Here is a 20558-nt window from a genome sequence, read left to right as displayed (position 1 = left end):
GCTTGCAATGTGCCTGGAAGGTCAACAGTTTCAGGCTTCTCTTGTACCCATATGCACACACAGATGACCATTGTGTAGACACAAAGAGGTGCACATGCAAAAGGAAGACCCTTCAAAAATCTGGTTCATAAATGCTTATTGAGTTCTATCAATGTCCACCATATCATGATAAATGTTGTGTTAGAACTCATATTGTGGTGGCACTTGCATATTGTGGTGGCTTCAATGCAGCTTCCTCCTGAGAAGGAACACTTCTCATGATGTTGTTTCATTGAGGCAACCAGGCTTTGTTCCAGTTCTTTGTTGCACTGTTTGCATTTTGCACATATGCCTCTCTTACCCACAGGTAGAGGAACTTCATTAAAATATTCCCAAACTGGGTCTCTTTTACGGCCTGATGCCATTATAGGTTTTCCCTTCTAGGGAAAGAATGGTATGGTAGATCTCAAATCAATGAAGGCTACACTCAGAAAGACCTCAAGACTTCCAGAAAATGCTGCTCAAACAGTTTCACTTCTGTTTCTACTGCCTGTCCCTCCCTTCTCACATTTATCTCCAGACTTCTCCTCATCCAGATCTATTCCGCCCCCAACAATCTTCTAGTCACTGAACTTTTTGAAAATTTGCACTTTTAGAGGGAGGTAAGGGATTGACTCTGTACACAAATTTGCAGAGGGACAATAGGTTTGAGCTCTGTTATTTCTCACCTCTATATTTATTTTAAAATATTTTTGCTGTTAACAAGCATGCTATCTCTGGGGCCACAAATCCATAGTTTGAGAACTGCAAAATTAAGCATTCCTGATGGTATCTTGTAGACTGAGCACTGTGTCCTATTGGGCAAATAGAAAAATTAACCTAAATAATCTATACAGAAGCCCCTCGAACCCGATAAGATTGGCTCCCTAACCCATGAACTACTGGAACTCATTTACAAAACTTTTCTTAAATATTACATGAATATATTGTCTCATATTATAGAACTAGAATTTATAATCCCTATTCCATGATGAGATATCTTTGAGCTATAATGAATGTCAATTAAAACTATCTTTAGATATGTTTTTTGAAGAAAAAACTTCTTATCAAAAAATCTGATTTTAAATTAAAAAAAATATTTTTATCCACCCTTTTTTGTAACAATTGCAAAGTTACAAGTACCTTGTTTTGGAAAATAGATTTTTTGGTTTCAGTGTAAAACCTAGTTGCCGATACATTTAATCCTTTTTTAATATCTAAGATAACCTATATGTGTAAATGCCCCTTGAACTAAGAATGCTTTAATTTTTTAGCAGCAAGTTTAATTAGTTGTGCTGTTCTTGCTTTCAGTTTATGGACTACTCTCTGTTGCACAATTTAGCTGAGGCTTTTCAGAGTGTTTTAAAAGGAAAGCTTTTTATCAAATATATGGTGAGCATCAGAAACTCCTAGTTGCCTACAGTGAATTAACTCTTAAAACAGCCAGGCTGGTCCAGGTCCTCTGACTTGATTGCTTTTGGTTGTGGAAAATGGAAGAGATCACTAGAGCCGGAATTTGGGAAAGTAATATATTGTTGAAAATGGCAACGCCTCTATAAAATTACCAGGTGCCCATTCTTAAGTTTATCCTCTGCATTTCAGATTTATGTATGCTAGCCTTCCCCACCCTTCATGGTTATTCTCTAGAAGTGACCTGACTCTAAAAAATAACATCTAAAGTATGCTATGTTCCACCAGCAGCTGGATTTGGGATTGAGTTTAGGTGTGAATTTTATGTGTGTGCCTGGAGTATTCCCCCTTTCATTTGAAGATACAAACCAAACCTTATGCTGACCATACATTTTTTTTCATGATATCCAGGCTTTCCAAAATACTATGACGACATGTACTGTTAAAAAAAGAAACTGGAAAACTAGACAAAGCTGCACCATTAGCAGAATTATTGAAATTTCTTGATCTTGGGGAATATTTTCTTATTTTTAAATATTATTCCTCTTCAGACAGAGAGAGAGATTTTTCCTATATTATTAATACATACATCTTAAGAGGGGGGTGGTGGGGAAATTAATTAGTTATAAAAAGAAAAATCTATTGTCAAGTCTGGTATAATTTGTGCCTTTCCTGATCTGAATCGTTCTTGCTATTGTAAACCTTGGAGAGTTTCATGTTGTGTGTTCTATGCTATATGATAGCCTAGAAATGGGCACTATTTTGATTTATATGGATTACAAAGATTCTTTCAAAAAGGAGTTCAAAGCCATTGCTGAGGCTAATTAGATTGTATGCAAGCAACCCCCTTGCTCACATTTTAGACTAAGGAAAATGGGAATGGTGGACATGCATCTTACTTGCTTGGCTGTCAAGTTGGAAGAAGCCCTGATGCATTTTTTAGGCTGTGGGAGAAGACGAACTGCATTCAGGTATGCCGTGGGTAGTATTTGCAGCATAATCTTTTTCAGTTCTTGTGGTGCTTTTGGTTGTAATAAGCAAAAAGATAAGCTTATTTATAGTTATTGTTTATTTGATTATCTTTCTCTTTAATTTCTATCAACCAGTGCAGTAACTCAATAGGGAACATCTTATCCTCAGATGTTAGGGCCTGATTCAGCACTAGGCTAGTTCAGCTTTATGATAGAGTAAATCCAATTACATGACATAAAAGAGGAGCCGTCAGTTCTGAATCAGGTACTTGTTTATAATGAGAAAGAAATTAACGTAATAGACAAGTATACAGAAAACTTCCAAATGAGAGGTTCAGCCCAGTTCTATAACCCCAAGATGTAGAATCCTAGCTTCTCAGACGCTTTCTCCTCCCTCCATCTCCCTAGCAGCCCTTCCTTGGTGACAGGTTGAGAGTGAAGCTGAGCTGGTATTTACTCTTTGTTTGCTGGGTGTTGTACTGTGCAACACTACCCTATATCTAACAATAAACTTTTATTTAAGAGAATTTTGGTTAAGGGTGTAGACACTTAAACTGGACACAGCTGTTATTAGGTGCTGTAAAAATGTGGAAACTGATTTCTGAACCATAAGAGAGAAGGAAGCAGAAATGGATGAATTATTTGGACAAGGGTGGGAGGCACAAGAATGGAAATTGTGATTTCTTTTCCCCTTCACAAACAATACTGCAAAGAAGTAGTGTGAATTGAGTGTGGGCCAGTGTGCATTCCTGAAAATTTTCTGCTGCACTCCCTACTTGATGAAATTATACATTAGTGTTTGTGTTTTTTCTGTCTTCTTTTATTCTATTTTCATTATGGTGTTATAATAATCCAGAATTCATATGTAGTGGAAAACTAACCTTTCCTTCTGTGTGTAGTGTACATAGAGAAGTTTTCCTTGAGCTTTTTTTATTTTATTTTAATTTATATCTCCTGCTTTGATTTGCCCTATTTTTGTTACTGTAAGTAAGAGACTTCTGGTAAGAATAAAGAGAATTAGTCTTTCTGATGTAATGAAGAATGATTTGACCAAGACTCCTCAGCCATCAGTATTAAATATATGTATGCTGTAATGCTACAAACAATGAGATTTTACTGTAATGATTAAGATCATGTGTAATACTGTTTGTCACTGTTTCGGCCCAATTTGAGTTTTGACTCTCTTTGAGGCTTCACTTTATATCCTTTGGCAGTAATTGGCCCCACTGAAACTGCATATGGCAACTCTTAAGATTCTGTTTTGACTCTAATTCTTTTTTGTTTCTGTGTTGCCATCCGGTACAGTTGTCATGTGTCATGAATTAGGCTTCCATTGTAAGAAGAATTATGCTTGAATTTTTTTATCCCTTCTGTCAGATCCTGATATTTTACTGTCTGGTTGAAATGTTGTTTTGGAGGGCCCTGTCTGAATCTAGCCTAAGTTGAATTGCTGTAGATTGGCACAAGACAGTGGTGGTGAGGCATGATTCCTTAGCTTAGGTATAAATGGGTCAAATCTTTCGGTAGCTGATTCTGTTAGGAATATTTGGGGTCACTTTGGATTCCAAGCTTTCTCTGTTAAAGCATGTTTCCGCCACAGAAAAGCTTGGCTTGTGTCCATCAGGAAAACAGCCAAAGTAATGTGTTTTCTGTGACTAATCCCAAGACTCTTCTTATCCATGTTGCTATTACAAACCAACAGGATTTCTTCAGTGCTCTTTTTGATGGTTTGCCTGCTGTTGCTATTAAATGTAACCTTGAAGAGCACCACAATTTGACAGCCTGTATTCTTGCTGACAGTGTTACATTCTCTCAGTTGGCACAGTATTTGTTAGTGAGTTGAGTTAAAAATTTTGTTTTCATACATACAGCCTTTCCTGTGCTGTTCACTCTGAAAAATAGGTATGTGAAAATGGCACTTGCTTACTCAACAAACATTTCCTGAATGTGATCTAGTCATCTCTATTCACTTCTGTAACAAAAAATATGTTTTGCTATTGTTATCCCAACATAGATAAAAGAGAGTGAATTGGATTCCATTCCTCCTTCTGTGCTAACACGATTAATAAAATGTCAAATGCTCTGAAGACAATGCAGTTGCATCGGTATCACTGAGGACATAACCTGGCCTGCTGAATCGTTATTGCTGGTAGTGATATACAAGAAGGAAAGAACGTGGTTTTACTATGATAGCCCAAGGAGAATTTCAGGGTTAGCAGCTGGGTTATATACAGAGTGTGTTGTAGTGGTTAGAGCACAGTATTGGGACCTGGGCACCTTCATTCTTCTGTTGACTTGCTGTGTGGTCTTGAGTTGATCACCTAACCTGCCTGAGTTTTACTTTACCCATCTGTCAAGTAAGTGTAATGATATTTACCATACAGGAGCATTGCAAAGATAAATTAAGTGCTGCAGTAGTCATCTATTTTAGGGAATTATGGTGGTAAAGCTCCCAATCACTGCTTTGAAAATATACTGCATAAAATGTTTAAAACATTCTAGCAAATATGTATTAGAAATTGGGGGTGGGAGAGTTAACCTCCTTATTATTTTGTCTTTGCTACTACAAGTCAAATATCAAAAAACAGGGAAGAGAAACTAACTTATAAAGGTTTCAGAGTAACGGTAACTTATAAAGTAACTTATAAAGGGAAGCTGCCTTTATCCTAAGAGTCCTTGGCACACAGAAAGAATTCAGGAGCTTCTAAAATGAAGGTATCTGTCACACTGTATCTGTAATGTAAGAGCTGGTTCTCCTGTTGAGCTCATCTTCTCTTCAAACCAGTCCATGCTTCATTGATTTACTACAAGTTCTGGAATCAGTTCTTCTGTTGCTTCCAGCTTGTATTTGCTATATAGTGAACAGGGCCGGCTCTAGGTTTTTTACCGCCCTATGCTCCGAGAGCACAACTGCCCAAGCAAAAAAAAAAAGGGGGGGGGCGCGGAATGCTGCCCCTGGAATTGTGCTGCTCCAAGCACGTGCTTGCTTTGCTGGTGCCTAGATCTGGTCCTGATAATGAAATCTATTACACCTTGATTTGCAACCTGATATGAGAGGTGTTTTTAGGAAAGCAGATGTTTTATTCACATCTACAGTATCCTGCTGCAGAATGCTCTAAACAATGACCAGGTTTGTTGGACTTGGCTTGTATAGCCAATGTTCCATTAGCGGGGTGGAGCTTGTCATTTTATGGAAAGGAACTATTTAAACATCAAACTACTCAGCTTGGCTCTTTTTCTGTTGTTGTCTCTGTATCTCTGTTCTTGTTGCTCAGCAAAGTGAACCATTAAGAAAGCAGAGTGAATGGGGGCATGTGGCTATATGTATTTTACCTTTTAGATATATTCCATATGAAATATAAATATAAACCAATTGTCTTCCTTTCTTACTGCTCAGGCATTTATTATATTTTAAGCTTTGGATCAAGCTGTAGGTAAAATATTTTCCTATGTAGTTCTTTGTATTGGTAACTCTTTTAAGCTTCATTTCTTAAGCAAAATGTTTTCAGATAAAGGCCTCAGGGGATGGGGAAGATTGTTTTTTGGTTTACAGTTGGTTAGTTCTTTTTCCCCCCCCGGGTCTACGTGGTTCTTGTTTTGCAAACACAGTAACAAGTAACCCATCCTCTTAGCTCGTGGCATTATAGCCTGCAGAAAACGGATGGCATAGATGCATTCTGACATAACATGCTTCAAATGCAATCGTTCTTCTGAATTAATAGTATGCATAGATAGTTTGACAGTACTGATAGTGGGTGTTTTAAATATCAGTATCGTCTTTAGATGTTAGAAGCAACTCTATAGTTCAGAGTAAACTTTGTTCATTTCCCAACACAAACAAAAATACCCTCATTTACTTAGGGCCAGTTTGTGATTCACTTTAATGACCTCCCCTTTGAGGCTGCATGAAGGATCCCTGGATCTTGGGTCCAAACATAGAGTGGAGAATGGGTTGCATGCCTGACACTGTTCTCGCTTCCATCCCTATCCTCCCAAGCAAGTGGGAGGAGAAATGATAGAGAGGGGCACAGAGTGACCAAAACCATAGCTGGACCCTCTCTCTCCCCTCCCCCCGCCCCCCCTTCCTATCGTCAGCGCTCCAGCCAGCAGAGCTGGGTGGGCACAAAGTAAGGAAGGTAGATTGAGTGAAGCTGCAGTAACTTATTTCCTCCAACAAGCAGGGCAGGATTTTGACTCTGACTCATTGTTTATTCCTGGGGCTTCTCCTGGGACAAGGACTCATTCTGTCCCTTAGCGATAAGGCTGTTCAAATGTATTTCCTCACAAAAATGCAAATGCTAAAGAGCAAGAAAATCATGAATCACTTGCAACCACTGCTAATTTCCATATACTAGCCCATTATTGTTCAACCACATTAACACACCAGTGCTCTGGTACTCTCAGTTTTAATTCATCCGTGCTATCTGTCTCATCATATCAAACCACATCACATCAAAGCAAGCCATAAGCAATGTATAGGTGCTGGCCCTTTGCACAGAAATGAATTTCATCCTTAATGAGCACAGAACAACTTCAGGGACCACTATCTCAATAGAAGGAGAGGGCTTCCATGGAGCAACATCCTGAAAAAACTCATAAAAGATCTTTTTGCAGCTGGCAGTTCTTCTTGCAAGCAGCTATCTATGGAGATTTAAAAGATAAGAGTTTTTGTCAAATGTCTATTGGGTCTCATTAGATTTCCAGAGATTAGGGATCAGACTTAACGCAGGTGTTTCCTCTGCTCCAGTGGTTCTCAAACTTTCATACTGGTGACCCCTTTCACACAGCAAGCCTCTGAGTGTGACCCCCTTTCTAAATTAAAAACACTTTTTTTATATTGAACATTATTATAAATGCTGGAAGTGAAGCAGGGTTTGGGAGTGGAGGCTGGCAGCTCGCGAACCCCATGTAATAACCTTGTGCCCCCGCCCCCCCCGAGGAGTCACAACCTCCAATTTGAGAACCCCTGCTCTACTTTAAGTTGTCACTGTGTTTATTAGCAATGTGACCTTTGTCTTCATTTGGACTGTGTCCCTCAAAATGGCATCATCACCTGTCATCAGGAAGAAAAGCATTTGACTTAAGGAGTAAGTAGCAGACCCCACTTTAAATGGTGCATGGTGGGTTCCCCTACTCACTCTTTCAAAGAGTACATTTTCTACCTCCTATCTCATAATAAGTTAAGTCTTTTGCAGAAATGAAAACACCAACGTTATGTCATGATAGACTTTTGAAAAGGAATTCTTCAACCTCTTCCACTGCATCCACCTCATTCAAAGAGGCCAAGAACTACCATTCAGGCAGGAATTCCCATTTCTGGATCACAGCGTTTTGTCTTTATTTCTTGTAGGGTCAGGGGTGAAAGTAATATAAAAGACTTATCGCTACGGGGGGCCAGCTCCGGGCCCTCAGAAGGGGTGGGGCCTCGGGAAGAAGGGGCGGGGCTGTGGGTCAGCTTTCACCAGCCAGCCCTTCCATGCTGCCCGGCCCATGCCACCTGGGGCTCTGGTGGTGATTTAAAGGGTCCGGGGCTCAAGCCGCTGTGCTGGTCAGGAGCCCCAGGCCCTTTTAAATCGCCGGGCCCTGGGACAGCTGCCCCTTTAGCCCTCCTCTGTCGGTGGCCCGAGGGGGAGGGGCAAAAGGGGCAGCAACGTTAAAGCACTGCTGTGGCAGCTCTTTAACATCAACTGTGTATGGGCCGGTACCGGAGGCCACTTCTTACTGGTATGCCGTACTGGCCTATTGCCTAGGGTGTTCTTTTATGTTAATTCAAAATATCCAGCTATTGGGCCAAAGTCAGCCACTCGGTAATTTCACTGAAATCATTGGTGTTACTCTAGATTTATGTTGGTGTAACAGGGTAGAATTCTTAACATTATTATTCAAACTCACTTATATAGTACTGTAAGGGCATGGCTACACTGGAAACTTCAAAGCGCTGTTGTGGGAATTCTTCCACGGTAGCACTTTAAAGTGCGAGTGTGGTCACACATGAGCACTGGGAGAGAGGTCTCCCAGCGCTCCTGGTAATCCACCTCCACTCCTTCCTAGGCATTATGTATGTGTGCAACTGATTCTTCCTAAGTGGAGTACTTTGCATTTGTCCTTATTGAATTTCATCCTATTTACTTCAGACCAGTTCTCCAGTTTGTCCAGATTGTTTTGAATTTTAATTCTATCCTCTAAAGCTCTTGCTACCCCTCCCAACTTGGGATCATCTGCAAACTTTGTAAGTGTACGCTCTATGCCATTACCTAAATCACTGATGATGATATTGAACAGAACTGACTGGACCTAGAAATGATCCCTGCAAGACCCTACTTTGGAAGGTCATGCCCTTCCAGCTTGACCTTGAACCATTGTTATGGAATGCTTTTAACAACAAAGGGCCCAAGCCTGCAAAACCATTGGTATGTCCCTGGAACTAGGTGTATGAGTAAGTAGTAATCATCTGAGGAAGGGTTTGCAGGCTTAGGTCTATAACCACTAGTATATTAAGTTCTACATTCACCAAGCAAAGCAGGAGTTTAAAAAAATGTGGCCTAGTTGGCCTTCCTCCTGAATGTATTTACTTTACATCCTTGACGTATGTTTCTTGACCTTGATTTTGTATGTGTAACTTTTACACTTCCTCCAATCAACTGCGGCTTTTACAAGAGTAAATACTGGAATAACTTTGCATCTATACTTTTCTTCTAAGAACTTCACTGTCTGTCTGGATGAAGTATTCGATTCAAAAAGTGCAAACACAGAACTATACAGGTGCAGCAGCTCTGTGAAGGGCTGACTCTATTCAGATGACATACTCGTCTGCTGGACTGGGAACCACCCCCTCCCCCACGTACACACACACACACATACCATCACCACCACCGCCCTTCATTAGGTATAAACAGATGTGGAGGATTTGATTTTTCACTGTATCTGAGCTCTGCTTCAATGCGGTGGAGAGTGAAGGCTTCCACAGAGCTGTCACAGTGCCTTGATTCTCAGTTGCCCAGGACAGCTTTAGCTTATGCTGCTGGAGAATCAAGTATAATAGAGCTTCCTTCCACCACCCCTTGCCTCTCTCCTCTTCTCTGCAGTCACGATGCCCTCTCCCCTTTCTCTCTTCTGCTGGAGTTGAAGGTTCTGGCACAAGAGGCAGCAGAGCTGATGCAGGAGGCAGGGGACCCACCTCTGCCAGCTATGTACTGGTGGAGATTCCACCTATATGGGGACTGCTTCAGGCTAAATCTCAGGATGCTTTAAGTTCACAATGAGCCATATAGGTGGTGCATCATGAACTTGGCAGAGCAGAGAATCTATCCAGAGAGAATTACCTGCCTTTTTTTTTTTTTTTAAATGTATCAACTATCTGGCATGTATGACACAATCCTAATTATGATGTCTCTGCAAATGATGATGATCACAACATCTGTATTTCTCTTTCTGCTTCTGAATCGGCACCACCTCAAGGAAGTAATTATTTCAGAAAGGGAGGAAAAAATAGGTCATGACTTACTTTCCAAAGGTGGGAGGTAATGCAAGGGAATTCGAAGCAAGAGGGGCAAGATTGAGACTTTACATCTCACCATTTGCAAAGAAGGGCATGTGGATGCACTGGCCCAGTAACAAGGGAGGGCATGTGAGTTGGAGCCTTCCTCCATTAGGGAAGTAATGTGATACTAAGCCTTTCTATAGTAAACAGCTTTCCCGCCTGCATGTTGGTGAATCCAGCCAAGATTCCACTCTACTCCCTAACCTCCAACATGGAGGAGAAGTAGCAGCCTCTCAGAGCTCTCTCCTCACCTACAGAATAGTGATGCAGCTAAACTGCACAGTTGGAGGGCTGATGCATACTCCCCTTATTCCATTTTGCATCATCGAAAGGAAAGTCACAAACTGGGACCTAAGTAAGGAAGATTCTGAAGTCATTTTCAGGGGGATATTGACAAGAAAGTATATTATTTGTGACTATTTAATAGAAGTTTTCAGAATAGCATTTGAAATTGTGGAAGACAAGGATGGTGAGGTAATATCTTTTATTGGACCAACTTCTGTTGGGTAGAGAGACAAGCTTAAGAGACACACACCGAGCTCTTCAGGTCTGGGAAGGGAACTCCCAGCTTCACAGCAATGTGCAAGGTGGAACAGATTGTTTAGTATAGGTAGTTAGCACATATTATAAGGGACCATTTAAGGTAGAGTGGCCCATTAACACCTGTGCAGGCACAGGACAAAAAAGAGGGGGTTATAGATTACAGGTTGTTCATGATTTTTGGTGTCCAGCAGAGTAATGAATTTAAGCTCTTAGGCTCCTCTTTTGAATGTTTCAGAGTAGCAACCGTATTAGTCTGTATTCGCAAAAAGAAAAGGAGTACTTGTGGCACCTTAGAGACTAACAAATTTATTTGAGCATAAGCTTTCGTGAGCTACAGCTCACTTCATCGGATGCTCACGAAAGCTTATGCTCAAATAAATTAGTTAGTCTCTAAGGTGCCACAAGTACTCCTTTTCTTTTGAAAGTGTTGCACTGATTTCCTTTTGAGGAGGAGGACTGATAGGTCAGATATAGAGAGATCACTTTTTGAAAAGTGTTCACCCACAGGTGATTGAGGTATTGTGTAAATCATGGCTCCTTTGGTGTTAAAGTAGATCTCACTAATAATATTTGAGTCTTTTATGGCACCTTCTCAAACATGCCACAGAGCTTTATAAACATCAATAGACTAAAACTTACAACACTGTGTGGGGAAAAAAGTAATTATGTAGTCTCCCCAGTCCCAGATAGGGTAACTATGGCACAGAGAAACTTGCCCTGGGCCACACAGAAGGTCTGGCAGATCCAGGAACAGAACTCACATTATTGCTTTAACTGCCAGACCATCCTGACACAGAAAACTGTAGTGTGCAGACATAGCTTTGTTTCCTGTAGCCTCCAGAAAATAAACTAATTGCAGGTAACACCAGGCTATCAAACACTGTTTACAAAAGCAGCTGGAAGATGTCTCCATAATTGGAAAGAGTTCTGAAGTGGGAGTTATTGAGTCAGAAGAAGTGGAATTTTGAAAGCACATTCCTCAGGGAGTGAGTGGAAGCAGGCATTTCGTCTGGTGACAGGATGAGGTACTGTATGAGATACCATATATATTTTTGTCTTTTATAAAGAATAGAGCACTCTTTAGGTGCTTTCTCTTGTTCAGAAAACTGATTTAAAAGGCTTCTTTTCAGAGCTGTTTCAGGAAGCTCTGTGGTAGACACCCATTTGTGATCCTCTGCTTTCAAACCAGGTTATGTTTTGTTCTTATTTACTTTTGCTGTCTCATTAACATTCTTTAGAAATTACAAATACAGTGAGTGCAACTTTGGGGAAAGCTTAACAATATCTGTCTTTTTTTCATTCCAAGAGATCATAGCCTAGAAGTATCAGAAAGATATTCTGTTATGCTGATATTCAGTTAGAAGAGCACGAAATGCAGGAAAAACATATTTTTCATTTTGTTGGCTGCAAGAATTTTGTGATGTTAGTGTTGTCAGAATGCCAAAATATCTATATTCAGAGACTGCATAAATGTACCCTGCTGGAGCTCCCCAAGTTGTCATCAACTTTCCTCTCCCTAAAAATAAGTTACTGTGACTGTCTGAAAAGTGCTTTTAGCACATTGAGCAGGTATGGCCTTGGGGGAAAAGCACCACCACATCTATCCATTATGTAGTGTCTATCTTTAAAAAAGGGAAGGAGGAGGATCCGGGGAACTACAGGCGAGTCAGCCTCACCTCAGTCCCTGGAAAAATCATGGAGCAGGTCCTCAAGGAATTCAGAATGATGATGCACCAGAACGCAAAAACAGAGAGAGAGAAATAGGCTGCTCCCTAAGGCAGACACATGATGCACCCCCATCTTGCTTTAAACTGGCTCTGCTCCTATGCTTTGCTACACTGGCCTTCCCCAGGCTCTTACAGTGGTACCTTGCAATTCCAACACAGTCCTCAAGATACCACATTTACCTTGATTCAGAGTCCCTCTGTATCAGGCACAGGGAGGCTGTATCTATTATTTCACCCCATAAGCTCTTCAAATACAGATGATGTGTAAGTTTATAAGGAAATTTGAATAGTAACAAACCAGTTTTGAGCGAGAGGGGTACAAAGAAGTGTTGGAAACAAGTCAACACATCCAATTGGAGGCGTGTTTAATCATTTTGACCAGTTGTTTCATACTTTGTTGAAGAATGCTACTCGGGTTCAGGTCATACCAGTGTTGCTGAGTTAGGGATGTTATAACGGCATCTGGTTGTAACTTCTAGATGTGCCTCTTCAATAAAGAAGGTATGATGATGATGATAGGTGGGGGAAGATGGGAAAAGAGAGCTTTTTAGAACCAGAGAAGAGCAGAGCATTCTGTGAAGTTTAGTCAATACGGATCTAATTTACCCGTGCAGTGCTCAGAGACTATGGTGATGGACTTTATCGAATACTCTGAGATACACACTGCTGTTTTTGCACAACATCCATAGGACTTCATCACTTTAAAAAGAAATGAAGAGTGGGAAGTGAGAAGTGAGAAGTAGGGGAGGAATCAAACGGCCTCAAAACCATTGTTGTGACCTAAAGCTCCAGTCTGCATGAGATCTGCATGAACAGATCCACATACCCAGATGCTTTTCACTGCAGAATCAGGTTCTAATGATCGAGGTTCTCACCCCAGGTAACAGGGTGGACTATTGCTCCTGTCTTCTTGCCTTGCAGAAACTGCATGGACTCCACTGGTTGTGCATTCACAGTGCTATTTATTTGAGTTCCCTCCACCTATACCACTAAAGTCCCTGTGCAACCGTCTGTTTAAAATATCCTCTGTGCTTTCGGACCTCCTCAGGACCAGAGAGGAGCAGAGGTCCTGAGGAGGTCCTTTAACCTTCTAGGTTGATGGGCTAATTGACTCTTTATGTCATCCAGCCTGCCAACCTGATTATCTAATTATCTCAATCATCTTTCTCTGGGGAAACTAATTGGTTTATGAGTGTTCAGAGTGCAGTGTTCACTCCTGTGCTCTGTTACACACCCTTTTTTACTGTCTCATTAAGGAGAGATGACCCAAAGCACCTGAGAGGAAAATCTTTCTAGGTTGCTCTAGCTGTTCTCACTTCTAAGCCTTTCATGAAACATGCACAAACACGACATATACAGTGCATCTGCAGCTGTTTTTTATGCAAACCATATATTAACACCAGCAAGAGGAGAGTTTATTGTGCTGCAAGTTGAGGCATCAGAGTTGGCTTGGTTTTCTTTTGTTTTGGTTTGGTTTTTTGTGCGGGGGGGGGAGAGAAGGATTACTGTCTGTTGACAATAAAGGATAATGAGTCTGCAATAGCACATGGAGTATAACTGCAAGAAGACAACTGAAATTCATTTAATGGATCAGGGAAATATAGTTCAAAGACTTTTAATTCACAAACAGTTATGTACTGCTATAAAAAGAGGGGGGGAACTATGTGACTATGCTGTGTTCCTAAGCATAGAACTAAGGAGTCAGCATGAAATGTTTTCACTTGCAAAACGCACAACCAAATCCAGCTTATGTATTTCAAGAAGAAATATGTCAGATCATGGCTTTCTTTTTTTAATTGTCTCAGGATGTACTATATTTCTCAATATAATAATTTAGTGTTCCACTTTCTTGTTACTCCTAGGCTTCTTCCTTCTTCCCAAACCACAAAGACTGCAAGTGCTGAAAGTTAGTGTGGCACCTGGTATTCTCTGCATTTGGTATATTGGATGGGGCAAGTTTTTGATATTGCAATCTGCAGCTACAGAACATTTCCATTCTCTGAGAGTGATTAAAATTCATTAGGACTCTAGACAGTAATTTTTTTTTTTTAAAAAAAAGTACCTTCAAGGGATCATGAGATGGTGAAGTAATTATTTCTCCCATCATGCAGCATTATCATTCTTAAGTCAATTTTTTGAGAATTCCTTCTCATCTTGCATGAAACCTGTAGAGTGCATAAAAGCATATACAAATACTCTTCTTATTTAACAAGGCCAAATACAGGTGAGTTGTCATGGAGGTAAGGTGAACTAGTCCCCATCAAAATTTATCTGGAAGAAGTCAATAAAAGCAATGTATAAATTCAGTTAGGACCTGATCTAATGCTCATTGAAGCCAGTGGTAGATGGATCAGGCCCTTAATGCATTTCCTCACTGGAGTGTCCCTCTGACTCTATCTTAAGCCCAAGAGTTCCTGTGGTTTTTTTTCCTTCTTTCTCCCAACCCCTTTCCCATAAGCTTTGTTTTGCAGCAACCATCCCTCCAGTCAGAGCTCAATGCAATTTACTTAAGAGATTAACAATGCTGTTGCTGTACTGGCCAGGTGGGTTGCTTGCTTCAGAGTGGTACAAGAGTCTTCATTCTCCCAGAGTCTGAGAGCAGAGTTTTCATGACACTTCTCATTCCTTGCTAGTCAGAAGCTTGAGTTAGTCTCAAATATCTTTTGTGGTATCTCAGTGTGCTGCTGCTAGACTTTTGGGCCAACCCCATTTTGGCTTATAATATGCTTGTTCAAGTATATTTAAAAAATAATGTTTAAGCAAATAAAAGCTCTGAATGCTGTGCTGAAAATTGTAGGACTCCACTCCTTGAAAAGTTGAACCTTTAAATATTTAGGAATCCGGTATGCATGCATTAAGAGTATGTTGTTAATCTAATTGTATTATATACTGAGTTTTGTAATGATGATCAAATGAGACAGCCATGAAAACCCAGTTCAGTTAGACAACCAAACTCACAAAGGGCAGGGACAGATTCCAAGATGCCTCAGTGACATGAGACTGTGAAAACGTACTCATTTTACAGTATGTGCCCACTTCTGGTGAGAAACATGGTTAATTGATTCTTGAGAAAATACATGTCTCCTGTTGTCAGCTACTATTTGAATACATGACAAAGATCACTACTTAGCTCACGCTGTATGTACTGACTATACCAACGTAGGTAGTTTGGGGCGAGGGGTGGTTGATTAATGCAGAACTATAGGACACTATCTCTATAAGTCTGTGAACATAAGCACATAAAAATGTCCCTAATGGATCAGACCAATGTTACATCAAGTGCATTATCCTGTCTTCTGACAGTGGGTAATGCCAGGTGCTTCAAAAGGAGCAAAAGAACAGGGCAATTTTCAAGTGATCCATCCCCTGGCAATGAGTTCCAAAGGCGGACTGTGCATTGTGTGAAGAAGTATGGCTGTTTTAAACCTGCTACCTATTGATTTAATTGGGTGACCCCTGTTTCTTGTGGTGTGCAAAGGGACAAATAACATTTCCTTATTCACTTGCTCCATACTGTTCCTGATTTTATAGACTTCTACCTTATCCTCCCCCAACTTCATCATCTCATTTCTAATATGAATCTAAGGGAGTAGTATGATTGCTCAGAGCTATAATATGAAACTGGAGAAAAACTTGTTGAGTCTTTGGGTTAAGTTTAGAGGTGAGAGCAACAAGGGTGATGTTGTGGTGGGCATTTGCTGTAGACCACCAGACCGGGAGGATGAGGTACACAAGGCTTTCTTCGGACAACTAACAGAAGTTTCCAGATCACAGGCCGTGGTTCTCATGGGTTACTTCAATCACCCTGACATCTTCTGGGAGAGCAAAACAGCAGTGCACAGACAATCCAGGAGGTTTTTGGAGAGTATTGGGGACAACTTCCTCCTGCAAGTGCTGGAGGAACCAACTTGGGGCCATGCTCCTCTTGACCTGCTGTTCCCGAACAGGGAAGAACTAGTAGGGGAAGTAGAAGTGGGTGGCAACCTGGGGAGCAGTGACCATGATATGGTTGAATTCAGGATCCTGACAAAAGGAAGAAAGGAGAGCAGCAGAATACGGACCCTGGACTTCAGAAAAGTAGACCTTGACTCCCTCAGGGAACTGATGGGCAGACTCCCCTGGGAAACTAATATGAGGGGGAAAGGAGTCCAGGAGAGCTGGCTGTATTTTAAAGAAGCCTTATTGAGGGTGCAGGAACAAACCATCCCGATGTACAGAAAGAATAGCAAATATGGCAGGCAAACAGCTTGGCTTAACAGAGAAATCTTCGGTGAGCTTAAACACAGAAAGGAAGCTTACAAGAAGTAGAAACTTGGACAGATGACTAGGGAGGAGTATAAAAATATTGCTCAAGCGTTCAGGAGTGTATTCAGGAAAGCCAAAGCACAAATGGAGTTGCAGCTAGGGGGAGGATGTGAAGGGTAACAAGAAGGGTTTCTACAGGTATGTTAGCAACAAGAAGGTGGTCAGGAAAAGTGTGGGATCCTTACTGAATCGGGGAGGCAACCTAGTGACAGATGATGTGGAAAAAGCTGAAGTACTCAATGCTTTTTTGCCTCAGTCTTCACAGACAAGGTCAGCTCCCAGATTGCTGCACTGGGCAGCACAGTATGGGGAGGAGGTGAGCAGCCTTCAGTGGTGAAAGAACAGATTAAGGACTATTTAGAAAAGTTGGACATGCACAAGTCCATGGGTTCAGATCTAATGTATTAGAGGTTGCTGAGGGAATTGGCTGATGTGATTGCAGAGCCATTGTCCATTATCTTTGAAAACTCATACTGATCAGGGAAGGTCCTGGATGATTGGAAAAAGGCAAATATTGTGCCCATATTTAAAAAAGGGAAGAAGGAGAATCCAGGGAACTACAGACCGGTCAGCCTCACCTCAGTCCCTGGAAAAGTTATGGAGCAGGTCCTCAAGGAATCCATTTTGAAGCACTTGGAGAAGAGGAAGATTATCAGGAACAGTCAACATGGATTCACCAAGGGCAAGTCATGCCTGACCAACCTAATTGCCTTCTGTGATGAGATAACTGGCTCTGTGGATATGAGGAAGGCTGTGGACATGATATATCTTGACTTTAGCAAAGCTTTTGATACGGTCTCCCACAGTATTCTTGCCAGCAAGTTAAAAAAGTATGGATTGGATGAATGCACTATAAGGTGGATAGAAAGCTGGCTAGATCATCGGGCTCAATGTGTAGTTTTCCAATATGCATTACTTTTCATTACTTTGTGCAACAAAATGGCAGATGAAATTCAATGCTGATAAATGCAATCACCCAATTTTGTGAGATCCCTTTATAACTCTTCACAGTTTGCTTTGGACTTAACTATCTTGAGTAATTTTCTATCATCTGAAAAATTTGCCACCTCACTTTTTATTCTTTTTTCCAGATCATGTGTGAAGATGTTGAACAGCACTGGTCCCAATATACATCCCTGCTATTTACCTCTCTCCATTGTGAATACTGACCATTTATGTCTACCCCTTGTTTCCTGTCTTTTAACCAGTTACTGATCCATGAGAGAATCTTCCCTCTTATCCCATGATTGCTTAGTTTGCTTAAGAGCCTTTGGTGAGGGACCTTGTCAAAGACTTTCTGAAAGTCCAAGTACAATATATCCATTGGATCACCTTTGTCCACATCTTTGTTGACCCCTCTCAAAAAATTCTAATAGATTGGTGAGGTATGATTTCCCGTTACAAAAGCGGTGTAGACTCTTCCCCAACAAGTCATCTTTATCTGTTTGTCTGATAATTCAGTTCTGTACTATAATTTCAACCAATTTACCTGGTATTGCAGTTATGCTTATCAACCCTTAATTGCCAGGATCACCTCTGGAACATGGGGGTTTTTTTGTTTTATTTGTTTGGGGTTTTTTTTGTCACATTAGCTGTCCTCTAGTCATCTGGTATAGAAGCTGATTTAAGTGATTGGTTACATACCTCAGTTAGTAGTTCTGCAGTTTCATATTTGAGTTCCTTCAGAACTCTTGAATGAATACCATCTGGTCCTGGGGACTTTACTGTTTATCCATTTGTTCCAAACTGGGGAAGATTTGCAAAGGCATGAAAGGTATTTAGGCTCCTAGTGAAAGTCAGTTGTGCCTTTGTGAATCTCCCCCGTGTTATATAGAAGGCTGCCTGTTGGTATACAAATTTGCAGTGTTGTTGTAGCTATGTTGGGCCCAGGATATGAGACAGAAGGTAGGTGACGTAATATCTTTTATTGGACCAACTTCTCTTGGTGGACAATACAAGCTTTCAAGCTTCACGGAGCTCTTGCTCAGGTTTGGGGAAAGTGTCACGGACTCACAGGTCACGCCCACTCTTGGCCCCGTACTGTCCGTGGGGAAGAACCCCCTCCAGTGTGACGCCCTTCTAGGGGGTCCACTCTCTCTTGGGGGTTAAGCCCCTCCACCTCCTGGAGCTGCACCACTCTAAACCTTTAGCACTCCTGTCTCTCACCGTGGGGCCCCTCAGGGAGTCCACTCGTTCTGGATCCCCGGGGCCTCCACTCCCAGAGGGAATAATGCAGTCCTGTTCTGTAGACTGGAGCGACTCTCAGCTAGTGTAAAGCAGAAGTGTTTATCGAGCATCTGAACACAGCATAGGAGACTCTCAGGGCCCTCAGGCCTGGCCTCCCTCAGCACTGTACATCTAAGTCTCCCCTGTTCTATCTCCAGTCCAGCGACCCTGCGCTTTCCAGCTGGGCATCCAATATCACCTGTCCCCAAGCCCCGTCTCTGTTCTTTATCTTCTGTCCAGGTAAACAGTGTTGCCTGGGCCTCCTCTCCTCTCAGCCATCCTTTGTTCCCCACTGGCTGGAACCGGCTGGTCAGGTCACCAGGGTCCTCTGTCTGCAGCTCATTGTCCTCCCAGCTGTGGTGTCCAAACTGGGCCTCCCAGTCACCAGTCGCTGGGGTATCCGTTCTCCCGGCCTTTGGCCAGGGTCCCAAGTTCCATCTCTGGTCCTCTATAACAACAAACTCCCTCTCCCATCACCTTGTTAAACCAGGAACTCCCAGGGAAACCCCTGCTAGTTGAAAAAAAATGCATATTTTCTTCATTTTCCTCTGCAAAAAAACCTGATTTTCTGAAAGAAACTGCAGCTGTAGCATGTTAAACTCCATGGGATTGAGAGGGTTAAAAGCTAAAATATAGGTTGGTTTCTTTCTCTCTCATGTGTAAATGTTTGGGACAACAATTTTGCTGCGCCCCCCCCCCCCTTATATATAATATGAAATGTTTGTTTCCCTCTCTGTTGTGTTTTTTTTTAACTCAGAAAATACAAATTAAATTACATCACAACATATTCAGACTTTTCACCTGGATATATGCATTAAATCCAAATCCAAAATTATGTGACTATCACTCTATAAAATATTACAGCTTCATCCTTTTTCCCCACTATATTAATCCTTGGGGATTATATGGGACAATATTTAGATATGTGACTTGCTTGATATTTCTGGGTTTTGTATTTTCTACCTTCTGTTCGTGAAACTTTAAATGCATCGTTTATTGCTTTTTGGGTTGCGTATAGTGTCAAATCATTCAATCATAGAATATCAGGGTTGGAAGGGACCTCAGGAGGTCATCTAGTCCAACCCCCTGCTCAAAGCAGGGCCAATCCCTAATTTTTACCCCAGATCCATAAATGGCCCCCTCGAGGATTGAACTCACAACCCTGGGTTTAGCAGGGCAATGCTCAAACCACTGCATATCCCTCTCCCTCTCTATTACCCAAGGAGATATAGTAATTTTTTAGTGTTTTAAAAAAAGTCTTTTTAATAGAAAATTTCCATGATTAGTTAAACTGAGATGAAAGAAACTTTAATCTGAAAAAATAATACAGATGACTAATTGAGCCAGCATGAACATAGAGTACAAATATTAGAACATGGTAAGGATTTCTTAACAATCATTAAAATTTTATGAGAAATAAGTCTAATAGGCAGTCCTCATCAACTTATAAAAATAATGATTATTTTATTCACTACATAAAAAAATAAAAATATTGAAGTACGAGGCTGCTGTGAAATATGTTTTTCACAGTAATTACTGATGGATAAAAATTATATTTTGCACTTGCAGTCCTGGATTCTTTCATCCAAGGATCTTAAGAGGTTTCACAAACATTAATTGAGCTTCACAACATCCCTGTGACGTAGCTATTATTATCCTGGTGATACTGGGGAGGGGCGGAGGAGGGAATTAAGGAATTGAGGTTACAGGCCTGGTGTTCAGAACTGCAGCTGAGGTTAGTGGGAACTGCCAGTGCTCAGAAAATCAGGCTGAATGTGATGTGACCAAGGTGACAAACAAAGTCTGTGGCAGAGCTGG

The 20558-nt window shown here is 41.2% G+C and overlaps 1 protein-coding gene across 2 annotated transcripts in view; it reads left to right on the top strand.

Moving 5' to 3' along the window:
* ARSJ (arylsulfatase family member J) overlaps positions 1-20558 on the top strand; it is a 53050-nt gene that overhangs the window by 10984 nt on the left and 21508 nt on the right. The window contains exon 1 of one of the 2 annotated variants that reach the window (XM_084625650.1): positions 11464-11507. The exons of the other annotated variant lie outside the window; for it this stretch is intronic. Coding sequence (XP_084481776.1) covers positions 11503-11507 — 5 coding nt within the window. The 5' untranslated portion in view covers positions 11464-11502. Of the gene's footprint in view, positions 1-11463; positions 11508-20558 lie in introns of those variants that run through there. 2 annotated transcript variants of the gene reach the window in all.

Source organism: Lepidochelys olivacea (assembly GCF_965140295.1).
Source record: "Lepidochelys olivacea isolate rLepOli2 genome assembly, chromosome: 4".
Lineage (NCBI taxonomy): Eukaryota > Metazoa > Chordata > Testudines > Cheloniidae > Lepidochelys > Lepidochelys olivacea.
This window is presented reverse-complemented; position numbering and strand designations above follow the sequence as displayed.